The 25,864-nt window shown below is 35.9% G+C and overlaps 1 protein-coding gene across 1 annotated transcript in view; it reads right to left on the bottom strand.

Moving 5' to 3' along the window:
• Kcnt2 (potassium sodium-activated channel subfamily T member 2) overlaps window positions 1–25,864 on the bottom strand; it is a 411,713-nt gene that overhangs the window by 46,191 nt on the left and 339,658 nt on the right. Inside the window, exons 21-22 of the mRNA XM_048430982.3 lie at window positions 23,764–23,898; window positions 7,078–7,189 (exon numbers count right to left, since the gene is read on the bottom strand). Coding sequence (XP_048286939.1) covers window positions 7,078–7,189; window positions 23,764–23,898 — 247 coding nt within the window. The remainder of the gene's footprint in view (window positions 1–7,077; window positions 7,190–23,763; window positions 23,899–25,864) is intronic.

The following is a 25,864-nucleotide window of genomic DNA, read 5'->3' on the forward strand; positions in this document are numbered from 1 at the left end:
TCAAATATAATATTCATCAATGCAAAATGAATGTAATGGTGGGGTGCTTGTGGGGATGAGTGTTCCACAGTGCAAGTGGAGGTCAGAAAATAACTTTCAGAGTAGATTTCTGTCTTTCATCTCTGTTTGGATTTTTGGGATCAAATTTATGTCATCGGGTGTACGCAAAAAGTGATTTATCTCACAATGCCATCACACCAGGCCTATAAATAATAACTAATGTCTGATTTTTTACAAGATAAAATATTGATGATTAGTGGTAGTGCAGGCCTTTAATCCCAAGCATATCTCTGTGAGTTCAAGGCCAGCCTGGTCTACAGAGAGAGTACCATGATATCCAGAGCTACATAAATAAACCTTGTCTTTAAAAAAAGTCAAGAAAGAAAAAGAAGATAAAAGATATATGATATTTATGAAAATTACAAAAGAAAATAGACTACCAAAAATTATTAGGAGTAAATATAAATGACTGCTTGATAAGTCTAGAATATATTGTTGTTTTGAAATGATCTGTAAAATGTTATTTCAATTTACTCTTCTTTAACACTTTAAAATATTTATAGGTTGTAATGACATAGGTATATAATATGATTTCTTTATTACTGTATTGCATGGTGAAGGCATCTAATAAAGGGTCTCAGAGATGAAAATTATTTTCAAAACAAAGGCTATAATAGCAGATGAGTATAACATTGCTTAATCATTAAGAATAACTTTGTCTATATCCAGTTTCATGATTTAACTTGAGTGAAAGTGCATGAATACAATTTAAGAAAATTTGTTTATAAAAAGTTAATATTCCTGTGTATTGTGTATAATATTCAATGTATTGTTCCATTGTTGTGTTGCTTACAGTGTATTTTTGTTCCTTTTTATACTTATTTTTAAGATAGATATTTTAGTTTTATTGCATGTGTGTGAATGGTTGTTATATATATGTATGTGCACTACATGAGAGCCTGGTGTCCACAGCGACCAGAAGATGGTCTTAGATCTTTTGGAACTGGAGTGACAGACCTGCAGAAGTCACAATGCTGGCACCAGAAACTGAACACAGATTCCTTGCAAGGGGAGCAAGCTCTCCTAACAACTTAGATATTGTTCCATCCCCTGTTTCCAGAGTTTTAAAATTTATCTTTTTTTTCCCATTTTAGTCTTGATGTGAAGCACTTCTATCTTAATATGCTGTCTCTTAGATCATAGAACTGAATGTCTTCAATCTCTGGATAAAAAATTAATTTGTGCTTTGCAAAGTAGTAAGAGAATGAAGTAATAAAAGAATGGAAGTGTTAGTTAACATAGGGAAGAAATAGATCAAAGCTAGTTTTCTAAAAAATTACCTTGTTTAATATATATATATATACATATATATATATATATATATATATATATATATATATAAAACAAAATATTTCAAAGATGTTTGTCAGTCTAGGTTGAACTTTTTTGTGACTCATAAAAATTATCTTTTTCATTTGTAAGCCTATCTACCTTCCTCCTTCTATCTATCCTATACCTATGTATCTCTATGTTAACAGATAATTAAAGCTCTTTAAAATACTCATTGTATTTACTTGTTTAATCTATATTTAATACATATTATTTCAAATTTTCTTACTGTAATGTATTTTCATCTTAATTACATTCAAATACTCAAATGATCTAAGGTATCCTTTTTGCTTAATAGTGCAGATCTCAGGAACACAAATGTAGGCTGCCCTATAGAAGTGCTGGAATAAGAGTCAGTTTGGGTGAAGATGACACAGTGGTGTCTATGCATCACTTGAAAGCCGAAAGTCTGAAGGTCCCTCAGACTGGGAATTCCAAATCGAAACAGGCTCAAAAATATGAAAAGCAGAGAAGAGCTTGCGATTTTTTTTTAAATTTGTTTTTATTGAGCTCTATATTTTTCTCTGATCTCCTCCCTGCCTCTCCCCTCCAACTTCAACCGTCTCCCAAGAACCCCCATGCTCCCAGTTTATTCAGGAGAGCTTTTCTTTTTCTATTTCCCATGTAGACTATATCTATGTAAGTCTTTCTTAGTGTTGTTTTTGTTGTCCAAGGTCTCTGAGATTGTGTTTTGTAGGCTGGTTTTCTTTACTATGCTTAAAATCAAACTATGAATGAGTACATGTGATAATTGTCTTTCTGTGTCTGGGTTACCTCACTCAAAATAATGTTTTCTAGCTCCATTCATTTGCCTGCAAAATTCAAGATGTCGTTATTTTTTTCTGCTATGTAGTACTCCATGTGTAAATGTACCACATTTTCCTTATCCATTCTTCAGTCGAGGAGCATTTAGGTTGTTTCCAGGTTCTGGCTATGACAAACAATGCTTCTATGAACATAGTTGAGTATGTGTCCTTGTGGCACAGCTGAGCATTTTTTGGATAGATACCCAAAAGTAGTATTACTGGGTCTAGAGGTCGATTGTTTCCTGATTTTCTAAGAAATCACCACACTGACATCCAAAAGGGTTGTACCAGCTTGCATTCCCACCAGTAATGCAGAAGTGTTCCCTTTTCCCCTCAACCTCTCCAGCATAATACATATTTTAAGTTTCAATACTGGCAATCAGCCACTTGTCACACCAATCCCTCATTGTATTGCATTTGTAATTTCAGTAATAATAGTTTTGTATGTGGACTATGCATTCATCTTCTAAATAGTACATGGCAACTCTGTGGAATGTTCACGAGTAAGCAAACGAATCTCTAGGGTTGCTCACGGCCTATCTAGTGGCCCAATGTTTTAAAACATTTTTGCTTTAAAACAATTCACATAGTAAAGTTGTTTCTCATATCATTTGTATTTGTCACCTTTGTAAAGAAATAAAAAGCTGTATATCCTCAAATTCATTAAAAAATAAATAAAGATGGAAAAATGTATTTGTAAAAACAGTATATGAATCTTTACTAACGGATCAAATTCAATATTGCCATTTTGTACCACATTCAATTTAACAACTATAGTGTCTGAATTTTTAATGAATAATTCAGTTTCTCAAGAAAGTTGTCTGTACAGAAATAAGAAGGAAGACAATATTATCTTATGCATTTTTATGTCTGTGTTGCCCATGAAATTATAATTTTCAAGTTTTCTGTTCAATTTTAAAACTGCCAATATTTGGCAAGGCATTTTGTGCACATGCAGCTGCCCGATAAATATCCATTCCCTTCAATTTATTCTAATTTAAGTTTAATTTAATTTAATTTCAGTTTGATTTAAGATGATGTACAAAATTATTTCTTGTTGATTTTGCAAAATGAACATATGCAAAACAAACCTCAACAATTTATCTCTAGTTATCAGTATGCCCCCCCTTCAGCTCTCCAATGACTACTAATATTGCGTGTAATTGTTTGCATTATGATAGCAATTCCCTGCTATTATATGGGTGCACTTCCAGTCCCTTAAGTTGTTGCGCTTAGTGCAGAGAACATGCAAACTATACGGTTCCTACTTCACATGGTTCCTACCACATCACATAAGTCACAATTCCCAGCTGAACTCAAATCAAAGGCTTTTCTGCCCGTCCAGATGTAATTTAGGATCTCTCGGAATTTCACCAATCTGCTAGTATTGTGTGTCTACTCACAGAGTACATTAAATGCTATTTTGCCAAATAGAATGCAGAGGAACATCCTACAGGGAAAGGCCAGGTCTGGGTGGGACTCTGAGCACAGGACATTCTTGTGCTTAAAGTCAGAATACAGGGACAAAAATTGAAACATATATTTTTAATAAACTACACAGTTCATTTCACATTATCATTACTTAGTGAAGGGATAATAATGTCAATGTCCCAGGTGAAATGATATACTATGGACAATAAAGTTCACTTGAAGGATAACACCAATGGAAGCTTCTGGTATAGGGATGAGCATACCACTCACTGGGATACACAATCTTGAGACTTTGGGGAATGGACGAGGCTTAGCAATTGCTGGATGTAACCGGGGATTATCAAGACATTTTTGAGACAAATATTTAAAATCATACTTGTAAAGTTCTATGGACCAGTGATGCTTCTCTGCTTTCAGCTAATTTTCCATTTTGAACCTGAAACTGTTGCTGTGGCAATGGGCTTAGGACTCACTCTGTCACCTTCACATTTGCTAAAGCATCAGAACCAGGAAGGTGCTCTCTGGCCTTCTCTTGCACTTTTCCTTTAAGGAAAACCACAAAATTAAGGTGAATTCTTCTAAGAGTACTGGATAATACTCCTAGTTCAAGGCCAGAACAATGGATTAGTGGATAAAGTACACACAGGCAACACATATGCATATATGTATACACACACACACACACACACACACACACACACACACACACACACCTACTAATAGTACATAAGATAAAATCTTAAATTAAAGAAAGACTCATTCCCTGGGTTTCCTTCTAGATTCAGATCATCAGAAGATGTCTACTCGTCCCTAGAGAGGCATGACAAATCATAATAAACAGGTATTCAAATGTTTTTCTCATTTATACCTTGACTACCTAGAGTGAAGTTTATTATTAAACATCATTTTTTATCCTTGAGCTTCACTCAAACCCATTTTAATATTTTATTAATAAGACCAAGAATCCAAAGAAAGGACTCCAATTTCCCCTTCCTGTATGATCACATAGTCAACGTCTAGCATATAGAAAGTGCTACTTCACCACAAAAATCTATGCCTAAGCAAAGATTCCAGTATTCTGACTTTCTGTCATTTAATCAGCCAGTAGCTTTTCCACTTTCTCTAACTTCAGTACCCTAACGAGTTTTCCACTCCTGATCCCTCACCTGAACAACCTCATAAAAAATCTTCCTTTTAACCAAATGAAATTCCACAGAATGGATTTTCATGGGTGTCTAGTAGAGTGTCCTTTATCAGTAACATAACTCCCTGTTTTTTGTAAAGATATACAAATTTTATTTTCCCTATATATAAACAAAGGTAGATAATTGATTGTTATATACTCAAAATACATGTTCTTGGTTAATAAAATATTACATATAGATAACTGACATAGCATGTATAATCTGCTTTCGATATTCAAATAAGGTTTTCTATATTTATACAAAGAATTTCTAAGATGTCAATAGATTTATTTTTTTTAAATAGATGCATAAACAAAGATTAAAAATTGTCCATTTTGACTTTTGTATACTTAGTGCAAGAAACATACAACTGCAAAGTTTTCATGAATGCTGAAAATATTATCCACATTTATGACATTTCTGCATCAAATTGCTTTGCAAATAATTAACTCTAGAGAATAAGATCAAAATTTATGTCATTATAAACAAATATAATTTATCATTTAGTATCATTTAAATACTTATTAAATTAAATACTAGACTGTTATGCCTTAATTATGAGCCATAACCTTTACATGAAAAAATTTATTTCTTTGCGCCGTTTTCCTGATAAGATTTCAAAACTAGGTCCATGGGACTGAACTAGGCCCTATGTATGTGGGAGACAATGGTGAAGCTTGAACTTTCTGAGGGGCCCCTGACAATAGAAACAGAGTCGATCTTAACACATGAGCTAGCTTATTGGAGCTCCTTCCTTATGATCATATGTAAAGCTCAAACTTAATGCAGGTCGGTGGAGCTTGGTTAAGCCCCAAATTAATGTTCCAGGCTTTGTTTACTCTCCAGTGGTGTCCTTGTCCTTATCCTTATACTGGGAGAAGTGGATGGGAGGTGGGTTGTGGGGGAGGTGAGGGAGAGTGGGAAGAATTGTGATTGGAATGTAAAATGAATTTTTTTTAAAAAAAAGTAAATTAATTTTAAAAAGAGACTTCAAGGCTAGAAACAAAAAAATAACTAACCCAGGTTTCATTCCTGAGAAGTGTGGAGATGTGACTTCCGACTCCCAAGTAGGCTCCTCAGTACAATGTCATCCCATTTCACTTGTCAGAACAATGCAAACGGTACATGTCATCACCAGTTCCACCCAGATTCCTAACTACTGCGTTTGCTTATAGAGATTGGACCATTTAACTCTCACTAAAAAACCTTTAAAGCTTTAAAATGGTGTGGTGTCCTGGAAATTATTTGTTCTGAACTCTCATGGCTCTATATTTATTATCCACCATTGATTTGAGCCATGTATAATTTTGAACTTACACCATATCAAGCTTATTTTCTACATCAGTAACTGAAGAATACCAATGATTTCCTTAGTACCAAAGAATAGTAATGTAAGAGTAGTCTACCATAGCATATGTTTTAATTCTGGAGACTGAGAGTACAGAGAGTACCCAAAACACTTTATCACTATATGTCTTTAAGACGTTCAAGCAGTATCTGTTATAATAGTGAAACCCATCTTTGAGACAAGGTATTCTATGTGACTCTATTTAGTTGTGCTTGTATTTGCCCTAAACAATACACAAGGAAACTGTTGTTGGTGCATATGCATTATGAAGTTTGGTGATCACTAAAACTTAAGTAGCTCCTGTTAGCCTGATCTTTGTGTAATATATCTGCATTTAAGTAAGCTAATCACATATTAGAATGAGCTGAATCATTGATCTTTGCTCTTGAAAATTGAAGAACCATGAAGTATCTTCTGAATAAGTATTAGCAAATCTCCTGAGTAGGCAACTACAATCTGTTGTGAGTTACTTAGTCATAAAGTTCCCCTCCTGAGAAGTAGTCCACAAATCTAGAATCACCCAAGAGTCAAGGAGCCATGGATCACACTCAGCTTGGTCCTTAGAATGGAAATCAAACCTTACAATCTACAGAACATTACCACAAAATCATTGGTCTGTTTAGCATACTAATTGTGTAATCCTAATTTGGAGACTTCTTTGAAAGACTCTTATTAAATCAAATCTCCAGACTTTGGTGCATTTTGCTCCTGCTTTTCAGATTCTAGTGTTCTCCTGCAGCTCAACTTAAGAGGTAGGCACCCTTGTCTAGGTCAGCAACAAAGCTGGCTTTGTCTCCGGCTGTGCTAGAGTTATGACTGAATACAGCAACCATCAAAGGCTATTATTCTTTCTTTAAAGTACATACCTTCCATGATTCTTTGAACCCAAGTATACAAGCTTTCTTAATATTGGTCTTACCTTTTCCAGTTTTGAAAGTGCAAGAGAGTAACAGTCCTTGGCTCTGAATTGCATGAATCTCATATTTGCTGGGTGAGTAAGCTCAGTGATAATACTGAGACTGGAAAACAACCTAAATTAAAGAAAAAATTGCATCACACTAATAATCCAATATGGTATGTTTTTATAATAGCATATTTATGAATGAGTGATTCCTAGCATTAGGCATAAAATTACATCCAATTACGACTGCAGGCACTGTCACATGAAATGATCTGTAAAATATAAGAAAAAATGTAGCACTATTTTTAAAAATATTTAACCAACATATTTGTACTGTTAGAAAAAATAAATTCAGCAATTTTCCTTTAATTTGATGTTTTCTTTCCATAATTATGAAACAGCATAGAAGGGAAACTCATAAAGTTGATTTAAAAAGGTATTAAGATCACTTTGTGGGTTATATTAAAATAAAATATATGACTATTTAGATTGCTAAAAATTTCACTTGATGCTCTTCTTGTCCATTCTATGAGATTTTCTAAGCTATGATTCCTAGCCTAATACCACACTCTTTCTAAAGGTCAAATCTTGACACAAGGAGCTAATCAGATAAGAAAATACCATAATTTAGGTAAATTCCACCAATAAATTGAAGTCAAGGTGAAAGCATTAACTAAGATGTTACAAGATGAGCTGAGTGTTTTTGCACTACCCACTTTCCATATGTCTCTCTTATACACTGAAAAAGTCACATGTCCACACACACTTGACTTTTTCATCCTCACAAAGTAGCGCATCATGATTGTACAATAAACGACTGTTTTTGCTTCTGTTGCTGTTCTGGTCTAGCTGATCTTCATGCATCACTTACAGTTTTTATGGTTCTAAAGTTTTGGGATTTTCTAGTAGTTATTTTCTATGGTAATATGTTTCTTTTCCCAAATGATGTCTTCAAGTTAAATTAAGCTAATATCACTTAAAATGCCAATAGCAGTTTGAGCTCATCTCTGAGCTCAAGGACTAGCATTTACTGAAAAGTATGAGTGATAAACCATTTGTCTGGGCCTCAAAAACAAATCAACTTTATTTCCTATTAACTCCAATGCTGATGTTAGTCTTGCTTTAGCAGCTCATTACTTGACAGTACTTTACAAATGAATGTGCTTGTTTTAAAAGAGGAGCCCTATTCCTGAGCCATTGTGCTGGCTGAGGAGGATTTTTACATTTCCTGGGGTCTAATTTCCTGATGCTAATAGAAGAATTGCAGAAACATCTCCCACCTACAGAGCAAGTGTAGCAAGCTAAAACTTCAGCAAAATGCAGGCCCATGTTTCCAGAAGAGTCAACAGTTCATGATGACTTCCTCTAAAGTCGCTTTTCAAAGGCTGCCGTAACTGTTCAAGTTAACATACTAAAATCATTCTTTATAATAATCTCTTTCAGAGTTATATGTGAAATTTGTGAATTATTTGAAAGAATATCCCATTCTTTACCTGGGTGGGGCTTTAGGAACTTTGGCATCATTCATACTTTATAAACTGAGAAATGCAGTATTATGCCTTCATCTTAGTTTTGATGGCAGATCTTATTTCTTTGTCTAAATAACATGTAGCACAGGTGAAGCGAATAAATCCAGCAAACAGGTTTAACATAAAAAACACAGTCATATTTTTTTTTGTGTGTAACATGCCGTTGTTTTGATTATTTATAAGGAAAGGAGCCCTGAAGATTTTGAATGATTTGTGAAGCATTTAGCCACGTGGCAGGAAATAGATAGTATTTTCAAGGAATTTAAATTGAAAAGTTTTTTATTTATTTATTACTATTATTGTTACTATTGTGCTTGTGTGTGTGTATGAGAAAGAGAGAGACAGAGAAAGAGAGAGAGAGGGAGGAAGGGAGGGAGAGAAAATACTACAACATGCCGCTTACATGGCAGGCCCCCTTTTTGCTGAGCCACATCACTGGGATATCTTATAGAGACTTACTGCATTTTTTGTCTTAGTCTTTCTTCCTAAGATACCATTGCTTTCTTGTTTGCTGTTCTCTTCAACCTTTACATGCTTGAAATCAAAGATTTTTTTTTAATTTCCTCTAGAATCCAGTTAAAATGAGAAATTTTAAATCTTTTGAAGTGAAAACCCCCTGGCATTTGATTTTCACGCTATCTCTTGCCCTATATTCTAGGGATTTTCTCTTATGAAACAGCATCTAGAAAGACTTGGTATTCCCTTCAGGGCTTACCACTGCCTGTCTCTTATATATCATTAACTAACACATCTTGCTAGACCTATTTTCTGAATCTTGGCTCATGCAGTTGGAATGAAGGGTTAGTGGGAGACACAGGGCTTCTGTTGTCTACTTGACAGGTAATCTGTATTGTTTGCATCCCAAGCAATCCGCTTTCAGAATCACTGACTTTTCATTTCAAAGCCAGTTAGCTAATAAATATAATAATAATACTAAATATAGTTAACATATGGGATGTCACAGCCTGTATTTAATAATAGGAGCTTACAGGTAGTTAAATGAATAAGTAATGTCACTAAAGCAGATCAATTAACACAGAATCTTGTAGTTTAATTAGACACTAAATGCTGCAATCTATACTTGAACTTCCATCTTTGCTGTTCCCATTTGTACCTCCTTTCTGCAAAACTGTAGGGAGGATGGATTAAACTCACACTACCATGTCTACAGACTTTTGTTGTTCTGTTCCAAACCATCACATTAACTTCAATCTGCAGAACTAGTTGAGTTGCTATCATTGTGGCTCTGGCTGGTCTTGGTGGATCTAGCAAATCTACTATTGACCAGACAACAAAATCACATCTTCTTGCTTGGTACTTTGATGTTTGGTTGTTTAGAGATTCCAACTTCTATTGCAAACCAAGAGAACTAACTACATTATCTACTCAAACCACAGGTGGCAAATACCCTCTTAAGAAATCACTTACAATGGGCACCTTACTGAAAATTGAAGCACACACACACGTGTGCACACACACACACACACACAAAAAAAAAAAAAAAACAATGCATTTACTGTAGAACTTCCATAGTCAGAATCTAACTAATCCTTCAGAATCAAGAAATACTCAAACAGTCATTTCTTACTAGTCTAATACAGATCGGATACTTAGTAAAGAAAGTCAGATAATCAGAAACAATAATATATTATTAAGAATACCTAGCAATATATTGGCTTTTCATATATTAAAAATCAAATCTATTTTTGAAATATCAGGTCTACCAACTTATCTAGCATAAAGAGGGATAGACCTGTCCTTAGTAATGTCCTAGGACTAGAGAGCTGGTGTCTAACATCTAATTTAACAAAAAAAAAAATGGTAAATGTCCAATATTAGCAATCTCCAGTCTTAAGGAAATACAGAAGAGATATTGAAGTGAAATACTCATGATTTAACTCCGAGAACTGACTGAGGAGGCAGCAGAACTGAATGATTACCAGCCAATGAATACTAGTAAAAGTGGTGGTAAACTGTGGCAGACTGGGGTACTCCTATATGAAGGAACATCAAGACACTAGTGAATGATACTTTCCGAGGTCAACATAGCTTCTTAAGGACAGGAATGCATTTCATCTGCTGGAGAATGGTTATCGTCCTACAAATCGTGAGTGCTATAAGCATATGGCTTATTTTCTAACTCATTAGATGAACCAGAATAATAGATAGGGCCTAAGAGTGAGTGAATAATAATTAAAATTGTGGGACCCAATTATATTTGAATGACTTCTATAGTTGAAATTTTTATTTGGAACAAAATGTATGTGACTTGTCTCTTCTACATAAATGAACTTTAGTATTTTAAACTAAGCAGTAATGCATTAGCTAAGCCTGCCACCTAGTGAAAATTTAAAAGTAATACTCATGCAATAAAGTATTATAGGATCCTTTGTGTCTATAAAACATCACTTGTATTTAATTACAGTATTCATTTATGTATTCATTTGCCTAACACATTTAATTATGTTTCTTATAAATACTGATGCCATAAATCTATTTCTTAGTCTTGATATTTGCTAAACACATTGTGAATGCTAAACAGTTTAGAAATAAGCCTTTTTTTTTCCTCAGATACCAAGACTAGGATATAACAATACAGCAATTAATAACGTCATATAATTAGTTTTATTTTACCCTCTTGCTTGCTACTTTATTTTATTATAAATTTATTTAATATAATCAAATCATTACAAATGTAAATAAAATGATCACATCTTCTTGCTTGATACTCTGATGTTTGGCTGTAGGTTATGTAGATAGTTCTGTCCTTGCCAGGTGCTGGAAAAGTCATGTTTAGAGAAACTGGTTCATGTGATGGTTTCTCATCCTTATCTTCCTTCTCCTTCAACATAACAATATACTGAACACAGCTGCCTAGTGGGTGTGATTAAAGACTTTTTTAGCTCTTGAAGGTATGTGCTAAAACACCAGTCCAGGCTGTCTGGAATAGGGAGGCAGATGAAGCCCTCCTTGATATCTGTGATTGGAACAGTTCGATTGGCCAGCTCACCTCGCCTTTCCTCTGCCCAATAATACTAAGTGACCCTTAGGAAAAGATTCTCGGCAGTACCCCACATCACCCATGCTCCCCATAAAAGTTCTCCTTGCTCTCTATCTACAATAAAAATTCCCTGTCAGTTTTCTTCCACAGCAGATCTCTTTTGTAAGATACATTTTCTCTCCATAAAATTCACGCTTCCATTTTAGGAGACAAAGAACCTGGAAGGACCTGATAATAGCAGCTTCGGGGAACATTGGCATTTTGTCATGATCATCCCCCAAATTATGTTCAACGGAGAAAAGAAGTCTCCATTAAACTCCAGGAATTGCTCCCCCATCTCAACACTATTCTACTGTTTTTAATAATTATGAAGCATAAGCACTTTAGGTAAACCTTTAATTAAATTGCTTAATAATTTCCTCTACAAGGAGAGGGTGCCTGAACTGGCCTTGGCCCATAACCATGCTGATGTATATTTTGCTTATCACCATAGATCCTTCAGCTGGCGATGGATGGAGATGGAGACGGAGACCCACATTGGAACACTGGACTTAACTCCCTAGGTCCAAACGAGAAGCAGAAGGAAAGAGAACGTGAGCAAGGAAGGCAAGATCAGAGGGAACCTTCATCCGATGATGGATGGCGATACAGACGGAGACCCACATTGGAGCACTGGACTGAGTCCCCAAAGGTCCAAACGAGGACCAGAAGGAGGAAGAACATGAGGGAGGAGATCGGGACCGCGAGGGGTGCGATCACCCACTGATACAAGGGGACTGATCTAATGAGAGTTCACCAAGGCCAATTGTCTGGGACTGAGCGAGCACGTAATCCAGCCAGATTCTCTGATTGAGGTTGGATTCTCTGAATGTGGCTGGCCCAGAGTCTTTCTGAAAAGCCATCGACAATGACACTGGGACTTGTTTCCTCTGCATATACTGGATTTTTGGGATCCAGTCTGTTTGGATGCTCACCTTCCTGGACCTGGAGGGAGAGGGGAGGAGCTTGGACTGCCCGCAGGGCAGGAGACCCTGACTGTTATTGGGGATGGAGAGGGAGGAGGGGAAAGAGTGGGGGGAGTGGGAGAGTGTTGGGAGGAGGGGCGGAAATGTAGACTTTTGTATTTTAATAAACTTTGAGGAAAAAAAAATAAAATATGATTGACAGAATACAAAAAAAATAATTTCCTCTACAGACTACTATCACAAAATGTTTTCCAGTAATTTCTATGTTCTTTTTCTTAATCAGTATAGTGGGAACAGCATGTATATTCTCAACACTTTCTAGATGTTTGATAAATCTGTGAGTCAAGTGTACCCCATTACTAAACCACAAGTAAGTGCCTTGGCTGTAGAGGTCATTGTGTCCTGCTACTGATCTAATGCAGATTTTGGTCTATTTTTTAAGAGATGACAGACCTGTAAGTTGCTTGCATGTTCAGAGTGCTCATTATCTTACAAGTTCTGTCACCAAATTTTGAAAAACAAAATCAACAATGCTTCTTACTGAAGTAAAATGAGCACCAATGAAGCTTTACAGGAAATTACTCCTGAATTTTTACCATTTCAATATAATACCAGTTTAAATGCATACTTAAGGAGCAGTAAACATTTTTACTGTGTTCTATGCAGAGAAACGTTTCTTTCTCAGACATTTTCTCCTCTCCTTTCACCTGATACCTGTTCCTAAATCTGCCCATTTGTCACAGATTGGTTAAAACAAACAGTAGATCCTAATAATACTGTTTTCTTTCTTAGGAACACAGGTGGATTCTGTTAAGATTTCAAACAATACCAACCAAAAACATCAATAGCTAAACCTGGCTATTTTTAAGTCAATTTTGATGTGCTTATTTAAAATTAGCTTTTTCACAAACCTATCATAATAAGATTTTTTGGTTTTTAGTTTTCCAAGACAGGGTTTCCGTGTGTGCTACCACCACCTGGTGGAAAGATTTTGTAAGTGACATGATGTGTGTGTGTGTGTGTGTGTGTTTATGTGGACATGTACACCTGTATGTACACGTGCACACGCACGTGTGTGCACATTTGTGTAGAGACTGCATGCTATTGTCAGGTATCATCCTCAGTTGATATTTACCTTATTGCCAGTGTCACTCACTAAACATAGAGCTCAGGGATTTGTCTAGACTAGCCAGCCAAGGAGCCCCAAGGACCCCACTTCTCTGTGCCCTAAGCTTGTTGAGTTCAACTTCAGGTTGCTGAGTTGGCGTTCTATGTGTGTTCTGGAAGTCAGAGCTCAAGTTCTCATGCTCATGAGACTTTACCCACTGAGCCAACAAATTTAAATTTGAAAGAAAGGCACTAATTTTCTTTCCATTTGAAAATCATATATATATATATATATATATATATATATATCTTCATCTTGGAGGAGGTGTGCTAGGGATTCTACTTAGCTGTGGAAATAGGAGATAGTAAGCACTAGTAACATAGATGTTAACAGACACATACTCGGCACCTGTATTCTCAATGACTTTTGGTCTTCAAAAATTGTTTCTGGCGAGAAGAGGATCAATGGATTAGTGTCTAGGAATCTGATTTCTGAGTAAAGTGACAGACATATTTTATTTCTTCATACTTTTCTCTAGGGGCTCTGAAGTTTTCTGGGTAGTGGTATCCTGGAGTTTCATGCTATAAAAAAGTCTATTTCTAACAAGTAACCAAACATACACACACAGAGAGAGAAAGAGACAGACAGAGATTGAGACAGAGAGAGAGAGAGGGGGAGAGAGAGAGAGAGAGAGAGAGAGAGAGAGAGAGACCAAGTATCTACTCTCTGTATTCTAAGAGAAGATAGGTAGTTTAAACTACAAAAAGGAATTTGTTTTTATATGTTTTATATTTGTGGTGAGTTAAAGTATAATTTATACATAGTCTACATGGCACGTTGAGAAGAATACTTCGACTCAGTGACTTTAGGCATAGGCAAATTCCACTACACAGAAAGAGATGACAAGCAAAAATGCAAGATGCAACAAGGAGAGAGTCTTAGAGACAAAGATGAGCAGTTAAGCAACAACTGGTGGGGCTAGTACTAAGCTTTGGGAAGATGTGCCACTGCTGAGGTTCCTTGTAAAACATGCTAGCTGGGAAACATAAAGGTAACAGAAAGTTGATCTTTTAGGATATAGATTCTGTTTCTTCTTAGATCGTTAGATCTCTGTGTATAAAGTACAGCTGTAAGATTGAGCTCTTTCCTCTCATTATTGATGCTGGGTAACTGACAGATCAAAGTCTGCTATTCTGGTGCAGACTGATTGATTAGGACTTCATAAAGCCGGAGCGCTGCAAATCTAGAGCCAAGTGTCATCAGGCTAACTTCAGTCTCCTTAGTCTTTTATTGCTCACCTTTAGCTGACCTAATATTCTCATAACTATTAGCCAGAATGCTTTGGAAATCTCCTTTTGAAACCCAACATGTCACTAGCTTCTGCCATTCCCAAAGTTAAAAATACTGTCAGAAAGCATCAGAGACCTACAGCAAAGGTATCTCTGTTTTGGTGTAAGCCATCCACCAGACACTTCCAATGATGTATTTGAAACTACTTTGATTTTTTTTACTTTTCTTTTTATTCTGTATTTATAAAAACTTTGTGAAACTGTTTCCATCCTGGACCATGTTATTTGGGACAACCTGAATCTATGTTGCTGGGCCATGGTCTGTCACATTTGTCTCCAGCTTAATCTGTCTTTTACTCACCATGAAAGGAGAACTATGATTTATATGGATACTGCTAAGATTCTTATAAGCAAACCCAGCAGGGAAAAAAGAACACATCAAGGCAATAGCAATTAAAAGAAATTTGCATAGTATTTGGGCATCAGGTATGTCTATAATCCCAGAAATAAAATTGCGGCTGGGGAGTGAGAGACAAGTGGACTCCCAGTTAGATACTAGCTTGATCTACACAGTGAAAACTTGTCTAAAAACAAACTAAGTAATAAAATCCCTTTGTAGGGCTGGGGATAAGCTCAGTAGTTGAGAACATGTTCAGTATTTTCAAGGGACTGATGTTTCCCTTGGTTCTCTATAGTCCCCAATTTCCCATTGGTGAAAAAATCAGAAAGAAAAGAAAAAGACCTATTTGAGCTATTCTGTTGAAATAATTTATTTTTTACACAAAACATAACAACCTGGAAGCTCCTTGTGGTTCTGTCAACACTGTACAACTTTAGAATCACTAATCACACTGATCAGAACAGAAGGGACAGAGAGAGAGGGAGGCCTTTAAATCTGTATTAAAATGACACACTTGTATGTCACATTGCAGAGAGAAATCTACATATACTTATTAATAGTTTAGCATGTAAAAACCCTAATGACCTTTTCTGAATTAACAACTTCTTATTCCCCAGGGCAGATGCTCTGGAAGAGTGCAAGGTTAATGTTGGGAGACACTAACTCCACTCAGCATTTCAAGAAAAGTCTCAGACAAGACTTCTTGAGAATGAGAAAGAGGAAAAAGAATGATTACAGGGGACTCCAGACATGACAAGTCTTTGAAAAGTTACTGATTACCTTGCCAGAGGGGCAATACTGAGTTCTGCAATGATTGACAGACAACCTCTGCCCCATTCTTAACTCATGAAGTCTACTGGCTGGAAATGAGAGGGAAAACAAGTTATTAGGGTGTTAATTAATCCCCTGCTTTGTCATGCCAATGACTCTGGCTAAAGAATAACGTAAAGATTCAACTTCAGTCTCTGCTCATTCATGTTTCGTTTCAGGCAACACAAACACAATTATTTACTCATTTGTTTTTAATTATGTTTGTGTGTGTATGTAGGTATGTGCACATAAGTACAGGTGCTCACATGTGCCAGAAGAGGAAGTTTGATCCTGGAGCTAGAATTACAGGTAGTTCTGAGCTGCTAAACATGGGTGCTGGGAATCAAACTCTTGTCCTCTGAGAGAGCTCTATTTGATAAAGATTAGGAGTGATGGATTTGTTGGAGTAGGTGTGACTTTGCTTGAGGAAGTGTCACTGTGGGTGGGCTTTGGGATTTCAAAAGTGTTTGCAAGACATAGTGTCTCTCTTTGTCTTCTACTTCTCCAGCATTATGCTCCCCCACTCAATGATAATAAAAAGGCTAACCCCTGAAACAGCGAGCAAGACCCCAATTAAATGCTTTCTGTCATAAGAACTGTCTTTGTCATGTGTCTCTTCTTAGAATTAGAAGAGTAACAATGACACTTTCTTTTTTTTTTCTTTTGTTTCTTAGTGAATTCAGAAGTGCACAAGGTCCAGAATAACACTGGGACCAAGAGCAAGTTTCCTGTTCAATATGCACTAAAGAGTGAAGTTTTCTGATTTACTCTGGTTCCTTTTGAAATAAAGTAACTGTCTACTATCTCTGTCAGTTTATCAGAGGAAAGGATCCTAGTTTTTTCTGTTCTTTCTATCTTGTCAATTCTTCAAATTTTATCACTTTCCAAGAAATAACTGCCAGACAGCCCTGGAACATGGCATTCTGTAACTCAGACTTTAGGGAAACAAATACAAAATATAGAAAAGAGTCTTCAAAAAATACAAGTGTCAGTAAAATCTTCCTAGTACTTGCAATAAAAAAGACTTTTAAATTTAACAATCTATGAACAAGTTACTGATTGATTGATTGATTGATTGACCAGACAGTATTTGGTATAGCGCAGTCTAGTCTTATATTTGCTAGGAAACAAAATATGATACAAAATATGATTGCTTGATCCTTCTGCCTCTACTTCTTGAGCACTAAAGTTTCCTGGTTATATCACCATGCTGAGCATTGTGTGATGCTAGGCATCTAACCCAGTGCTCCACATACAGTCTATCCAGGGAACTTCTAGGTAAGTGAATGTATTGCATGAAAATTATTTGTATTCTACTTATTTTTAGTAGATTCATATTTTTATATTCTATTTCCTTCTATTAAAAAAATAAAACCTATGAGAACTAAGAAACAGGTACAAGCATGAGGATGTACTTTTGATAAGGAAGGTTTGAATGAAAAAAATAAAAGACAAGACAGTACTTTTGTTTAATAAATTAAGGTGTGTCCTAAGAAAAGTGAGCAGATTATTCCATAAAGGAAATTGTTAACAAAAAGGAAAGTGCATATCGTGAAAGGATTAAGTAAATCACAAAGGATTGTGGGGGATAAATCTTAAGAGAGTATGTGTAAGATGATTAAGGATATTAAAATTCCTTAGACATCTACTGGGGTGGTGGTAGCAAACATCTTTAATCCTAGCACTTGGAAGCCTAAGGTGTGTGGTGAGTTCAAGGCCAACCTGGTCTACAAGAACTAGTTCTAGGACAGGCTCCAAAGCCACAGAGAAACCCTGTCCAAAAACCAAACCAAACCAACCAACCAAACAAACAAACAAAAAAAACCAAAACAAACAAAAAAATTCCTAAGATATCTAACAAATTCTTATTTTTCAAACACCTTTTGGTTTAATCTTTTCCTCTTGTATCTTTTTATTTGCTGATTGTACTTTAATACATTGCAACTGCTCTCTGATGGCATGCTGTCAGAGTCTAGTTTCTAACTATAGAGAACCTGAAATATGATCCTTTCAGATGCTAGGACATTAGCTACATAACAGATAAAATCAAGCTGGCAAAGGAGGCAGGCATGTTTGTTGGAAGAGCTATTGTTTTCTTACAAACCTTGCTTGCATTTGATCATAAAGCTAATTCCTGGACATTGGTCACTTATTTTCTGAAAAATCTGAAAGGAGGGCTGTTAGGAGCAAATCAACACTAAATGGCTTACAATCAATGTTCTCAGGGCACTTAAATGTCTTCAGAGATATTTAAATTATGTTAAGGAAGAAATTTACATAATCAGAATGTAGTCAGGCCAGACAGGGTATGGTGCTATACAACAATATTTGTACACGGAAATAGGTATTACTTTCATTGGTTAAAAGAGATCTGACTGATCTATAACGGGGCAGGAAGAGATTGGGCAGGAGAGCTTGACTAGGAGGACTTAGGGTAGAAGGATGTGTCTGAGAAGATGCCGCCATGACACACAGAGTGAGTAGGATGGGAAGTACATACATGAGCTAGTCAAACCTGAGGGCAGCACATAGATGAATAGAAATGGGCTAAGTTATAAGAGCTATGGAAGAACATGCCTATGCTATCAGCTGAGCATTTATGCTTCTTTGGGGAACTTGCTGGCAGGACAGAAATGTCTGCCCACGGTGGGGCATGTTTATAATCACATTACTTCTGAGCTTGAAGCAAGACAATTTTATATCTGAGGTCTTCCAGTACTTTATGGTGACTTACTTTTATACAGCCACCAACAGAGATGGGGTTAAGTTGCGATGTAAGAAAAGTTCTCATGCCTGATTACCTGACACTGATTGACTGAATGCCTTATCATCTTGGCTTCTACTTGCAAACTGTTTACGTTTGCTTAGGGACAAGCATTTTCCAGGAACTTTCACATAAGTTTAGAGTATCAATACATATCCCTCAAGGTTGAGGCATAAAAACAAAATGAAGGGAATCTTAACCATCTTTATAGAAAATTGATATTACGTGTATTTCATTTATCTAAGAATTTCACCTTCTGGTTAGGTGAAATTCTGCTAAAAATGTTTGTATTTACCAAAAGAATTAAGAAAGTTCCTTAAATGATCTCTGATAAAGAAATAAGGGATTTCCTCACTTTTTATCTGTCTTTTTTTTTCTAATCTAATATGACACACACAGAACTCATGGACACCTTTCTAATTATCTTAAAAAAAAAACAGAGATAGTTCTTAGCCTAACTACTTGCGGGTGGACATATGCACAGTTTTCTGCCAGAAATCTGACTCACAAAATTTCTCCGACTCACCCTGAAGGGTACTTGTCTGTGATGGGAAGGGAGTATCTTGGGGCAGGAACTATTATATTTTTATAACATCTCTACTCAACTAAAGCTATGACAACAGAGACAACTACTTTCGACTATCTTATAAGGACCAAGCTAAGACAATGTTGAGTCGGATTATAGCTTGACCAGGATTTATCTATACTTCAAACCTCTTGCCCAATTCTTTGTCTGTTTAAATACAAAGGGCTCAATGATGATCTGAAGATGAACTTTGGATTACTGGGTCCTGCTTTTGATTGTTTTATTCATAGGACCCTAACCCCTTATTCACAAAGGGCAAGAAAAAATTTCCTAGCAGAATGTTTTCCCAAGAAGATAGTGGTCTTCCCCTCTCCCACTGGAGATTCCGAGCACAAGGTCACTTAGCTGAGCCCAGCAAGCCATCTGGTAGAGTCTGATAAAGATGGCCTAACTGAGAAACAGTGGGCTTGCTCTAAGAACAAGGGAAAAGCAGACTTAGCAGGATGGGAGAGAGTAAAAGTCCTTGCACCCATGCCAAAGCAACTTCAAAGAGTCTCTTTGTAGTTATGCCTTTAAAAGCCTACCCCACAGATGAGATACAATTCCTCTCTAACTTACTATAAGATGAGTTCCAAACATGTTTGTATTATGCTGATTAAACCTTGCTTATTACAATTTGGGCCTCTTTGGTGGTCTCTCTCTGGGGGTCGTAATCTGGGTACAACATTATTCAGTGTACTTGATTAAATCTCCTTTCTCTGCTTTTCACCATTCCTCAGTTCATACAGGGAGCTTCCATTGTCAAACTGACACAGTTGATATAAAGGAACCCTAGAGGAGTGATTACCCCATGGATCATGTCTGTGAGGCATTTTCTTCATTGTTAACTGATGTAGGTAGGCCTAGTTCACTCTGGGTGGTGTCTTTACTCAGAAGGTAGACCTGGTTGTATAATAAAGCAAACTGGATAAGCTAGGGAAAGCAAGCCAGGAGATAGTGATCCTCATTGTCCTGCCTTGTGCTCCTTCCGTACTGCCTGCACAAACAGACTACAACCTTTAAACTGAAGCAAAGTGTTTCCTATGCCCAGATTGCTTTGGCACAAGGTGTTCATAACAACAACAGTAACACAAATTAAACATCTTGTCTCTTAACTGGCATATAGGGTCCAAACCTAGCCTGTTAAGCTGTTAGAGACTGCGATTTTGCCCTAGACTCCCTGGGCTAACATTAATCACCACAGTTAGAATTCACATTTGTAAAGTAGTTTCTCCAGCAGAGGGATATAGATCACAGACTATTTGCTGAGGATTTGACTTTCACACTCTGTCACTGTGAGTGATTCATATCCTTTATTATGGTACTTTTAAATTTCTTTCTCTTTGTTTTGCTGGAGAACACAGGAGTCTTTTTGTTGGCTCTTAGATTTGCAGAATTTAATTGAAGGTCAATTTTATTAGCTTTAGCAAATAAAACAACAGACAGGTAAGACAGATACTTCAGCAGTGATTCTGATATGTCAGAATCACTGAAGTCCTCAGGCAAGCCTTAGAACTTTGTCAGTTGGCAGCACCATGGGAGTTGGGTAAGATGTTTTCAGAGTGAGCATGGAATTCTAAGAAGTGAAAGAGAATTTAGGATTTGATCTGATGTTAGAAAAAATTTAATAGAAGTGGGGGAAGAAAAAAATATAATTTTACTCTACAAGTTGGCAGCTTTCTTGGTGAAGATGTTTAAGCCAACATAAGGAACCAACGTAAGTCTGGACAGAGAGAAAAAAAACCTCTCACTTAACTAGAAAGAGAGCAAACAGTAGGGGAGTCAGCTGATGGCATACGGAGCAATTAAAGAAATATGAAGATTTAGAAAAATTAGAAAAAAAATAGAAAGTTAAAAGCAAATTCAGACTGAGTGAAGAAACTGAGAGTTTAGAAGGTGAAACTACTCAGAGGTCAAGATCATGACGTTGACTAAGAGTGAGGGTAAGATAGTCAAAGGAACTTCAGTTGGTACATCAGTGTTAGAGTAGACTTAGCACCCTAATCCACATTGGTGACAATAATCCACATTAAACTGGCAACAAAACCCTGTGAGCAATGCAGAAGAGTGACCAAGAACTCGTGAGTAACACTACAAAATCGATGTGCTAAGTCTTACATAACTTGGTCATTTATTTGTATGGAGATACATTTTACACTGTAGCAATCTACAGATACTTTGTATTCATTATGTGAGACTAAGATATCTTTATTAGCATGGGATTATGAGTTCATAAATCAATTTACAAACAGACAATTTTTCCCTGGAACCTATTGTTATGTATATGTTGAAATAATGACTATGTCTCCATAGGACCCAGAAAAAGAAAGAAAAAAGGAAATCATATAAAAATAATTTTTTATCAGTTCTTGTAAAATTCTGTTGGAATTTATTCACCCTAAATGCCATAAAAATTATACAACTTCTAAAATAGCCAATTTTTTATTTTTTATTTTTGATTCTGGGATTAAAATGATAACATTTCCCTCTTCTCTTTGTTACTCCAAATCCTCCTCTATACCCCTTTGGTCTCTTTCAAATCAATGACCTTAACTACTTTAATTGCTAAGAGATATCTTTCTAAATATATTAACACAAGCTTCTCAGTCCCTGTAAGGTTACTTGTACAAATGTGATTTCAGGACTGATCACTTGGAATTGGATGACCATTTGTTATACTCTTTCCTGAAAAAGACTATTTGTCCTGTTCTTAGAATTCGTAGTTGGCTATAACTCTTTGTATAGGATTGTGCTCTTCTTTAAGAAAGATAAAACTCATCCTTGAGGGACCTTACATTGTTTATTTGCTCATTCATTCATTCATTCATTCACACATGAATATATACAGGCTTGTATCCATCAGCCAGGTACTCAGAGAAGAACTGTTTTGTGCCAGTTTTCTGTAATATGTCTTCTCTAAATAACTCTGGTCAGTTAGCTTTAAGTGATTAATTAACACTTCTCAATAATACAAAGATGTATTATTATCTTGGAATCACATAATCTATTCAAAGGGAAGATAATAAAGATTAAACCAATCACGACAGAATTAAACACAGGGCATTGGAAGTAAAATAGCACATTTAGCTTGAAACTTTCATCTCTAAAAGATATAATTAGCTTTTGCAAAGCATGTAATGGGAAAAAGTATGTTTTTTCTTATTTTATTTACTGACTGTGGATCTCAGGATTGAATTAATTCCTTCTTTATTTCTCTAAAGAAATGAATTGCTTATAAAGGTTGTATTTTCAATATGTCTTACATTAGTTTTCAATGCAATATTCAAGACAGTCAAATTAGCTGTATTCTACATGAGCTGCCACATTGTAAGAACTTTACAGTGTATAGTATATTCCTCCTGTTTGAGGTAAATTTTTTTTTGTGCAAATTCAGGATATATATTTCTGGGTGTGGTAGTGTGAAAGATTCTTTACACGTCTAGTTGCTACTTTGCCATTTCAGGGTAAGTTAGTTCATTTTTCAAAATTTTATTGGTGAGGGAAACTGAATTCCAAATAGGTTAGGAAGACATTAGGTCATAAAGTTAGTGATGTCAGGGGAGGGAGGCTCTAAGTGGACGAGGTGCCAAATGGACTTTGCTGCTCTCTGTAATAGGGTAAGTTTTTCGAATTTTCTGCTCTGTCACATGAACCTGGCAGCTATATGACTCATGGTTATAGTAATAATGTTTAATATATATTATATTGATTATATATTAAAATACCAAATAAAATAAATTAATATATATTAAAATACCAAATTTTTAAGACATAATATATTTTTTATCTTCATAGCAAAATCATGATATTTTAGTATATTTAAGTTACAAGTAGTTTGAAAGTGCTATATTGAGGTTTAGAGAAGAAAAGTCCTGAAAAATCATAGATCAAAATGTGACTGCAGTTGGGACTCACCCCTAAGTTACTACCTGTGAATTCTGAATTCAATCTATAAACAGAGATATTTAGATGTCATTGTCATTGCTACCAATGAAGGTATGAAGGTGAAGGGAAGAGAACGGTGAAACTGTTGAGAAGATTTGAATTACTGTAATAATTCAGTAGGTCACACATTTCTTTTTTCAAAATCGGAAATAATGCAGTCTGTGATGCTGAAGTTTCACATTATGTGCTAAATAAGTATTTGCTTCATGAACAAATGACTAAAGGAAGGACCCAAGGCCAGGCTTCACGTCACGCTGTCACTCTTCATGTACAGATCGAATGAAATACTTTACAAATGGAAAGCACGGGCTAGGCTTTAGACGCATACCTGAAAAGGGTCTGCACGTTCACAATGGTTTTGGCATCTGCCATGTAGTCTTCCTCAGCACTCATGGTGCTCTCCTTGTCCACAACCACCATGTTGGCAGCAAAGGTCACGCCACACCTGAGCAAATCATCTAGGCTTTGATAAAAATCCACAAGAAAAAAAAAGAATACAATTTTAAATAAATCACAATACTATGACCACAGTTCATATTTGCTTATAGTTAGGTTTATGCATATTGTATTTGTAGATGAATTTAGCAAGAACACAGACAGACATTAAGGAGAATGATAAGGTATTATAATCTGGCGATATGCAAAATTCAGAATTCTGCAGATACCAACTGTTTCAAAGCACCCATATTTGGAATCGGTTTTTAGGAACACTTACTATATAAACAGTAAAATAGAAAGAATGGTAATGATAATTCATTATTACAGTTAATGTACTACTTCAAGGACACAATATTACAATTGGTTAAAGATTCTAAAAAGCTTTTTGTGAAAGTATAAGAGGGGTAAAGACTATGCTAATTCAGATAGCAAAGTTAATGTAGAAGTATAAAGGTATGTAATAAGTATTTTTAAATGTCTATATTTATTTATGTAAAATCTATATACTACAGATTCTTCCTACACTACAAAGAGAGTAGGATATATGTAGATGTATACCTACTTGTGATAAATCCTACCATAAAGCTAGAACAACTTTTTATCAAGGGACTGAATGGCCCAAGTTTTTTCGTCTGCCTGAGGTGACTAGAAAAACTAGGGTTCGACCACTTATTACCTATTCTAGTCAGTTTTCCCTCCTGTCCCTGTAAAATATCTTTACTAGCATTTATCTTAAAATTAGAGAAAAGGATGTTTACCATTGAGGCTGAAACAGGGACACTGTTTCACTGTCTTTACTGTATACAGACTTTAAAAAAATAATGCCAGGACAAAATCGAGTGGGACTATATTGACCCTGTACAGAATGTAGTAGTTACAAGATTCAGTGAAGACAGATAAGAAGAAAATTAGTCCAGACCTCCTGATTCAAAATAGCAACAATAAATTGTACACAACTACAGTTGCTACCAATAGTTACTGAAGTTTGTTTGTAGAAATTTCTTTAAAGCAGATGGTTGGTTTATAAAGCCATGTACCTCAGTGGCATTCCCGAGGCCTAAGCCTAAGACCTCCAGAGATAATTCAGGTGTGTGGCAGGCCGGGCAGAAGGGATGAGGGAGAACAGCGGGAGAGACAAATACTGTGTTTAAATTTGGAGCTATTTTCTGTGACAGAGACTTTATAGCTAAAACTGTGAAAACAGAATTTCATTCCAAATAAATTCACCACGAGAAAAGAGCCCAGAAACATAACATCCAATCAACACAATCTTCTTCAAGATTAAATCCCTAATATAATAGGTCAACTTTAAGTGTAGGAGATTCATTGTACTTATTATTGCATCATAAAAGTATATTATAGAAAGCATCTTGCAGCAACTGGGCATTTAGGCCAGTGCTAACAAGCTTGTCAGCATTTGTAACTCCTTGGTTTAAGAGCCCTTGGTCACTGGAAAAAGCTGTTGCCCCTTGTGGAGTGTAAGACGATGACTAAGTCATCTTGCTCCTAGTATCTAGTGATTTCAACGTATTTCCTAATATTTCAGCCTTCCAGAGATTTTTCACCATCAAAATTCTCGATTAGAATTTTATAGGAAAAGGGAATATAGATTTGTAAAAAGTCAGCTTTTATGAGTCAAAGAATAAGTAATTTCACAAAACTGATGGGAATGTTGAACCCAAATTTTTTTTAAGTGGGATTGTTCTAAGTTTCTTAATTCTACATGCTCTCGGGTGTATCTGTTGATTCCATCCTTAAAGCGTTTCCTGTGAATTATCACTAAATTATGTGCTAGAATTCAGAGAAAATACAAATGATTGAGATGTTATTGGTGAAACATTTGGAACTGCTAAGCTATTCAAGCTTAGGTTTTCTAATTGACACCCTAGCTTTTTTGAGTAGGCTATGAACGTATTTTCATGACTCTGGGCTATCTTTCCTCTCCCTGCTACTGCTCCACTGTGTATCATTTTAAAGCATAGTTGCTTTAC

Source organism: Myodes glareolus, chromosome 5, assembly GCF_982192425.1.
Source record: "Myodes glareolus chromosome 5, mMyoGla1.1, whole genome shotgun sequence".
Lineage (NCBI taxonomy): Eukaryota > Metazoa > Chordata > Mammalia > Rodentia > Cricetidae > Myodes > Myodes glareolus.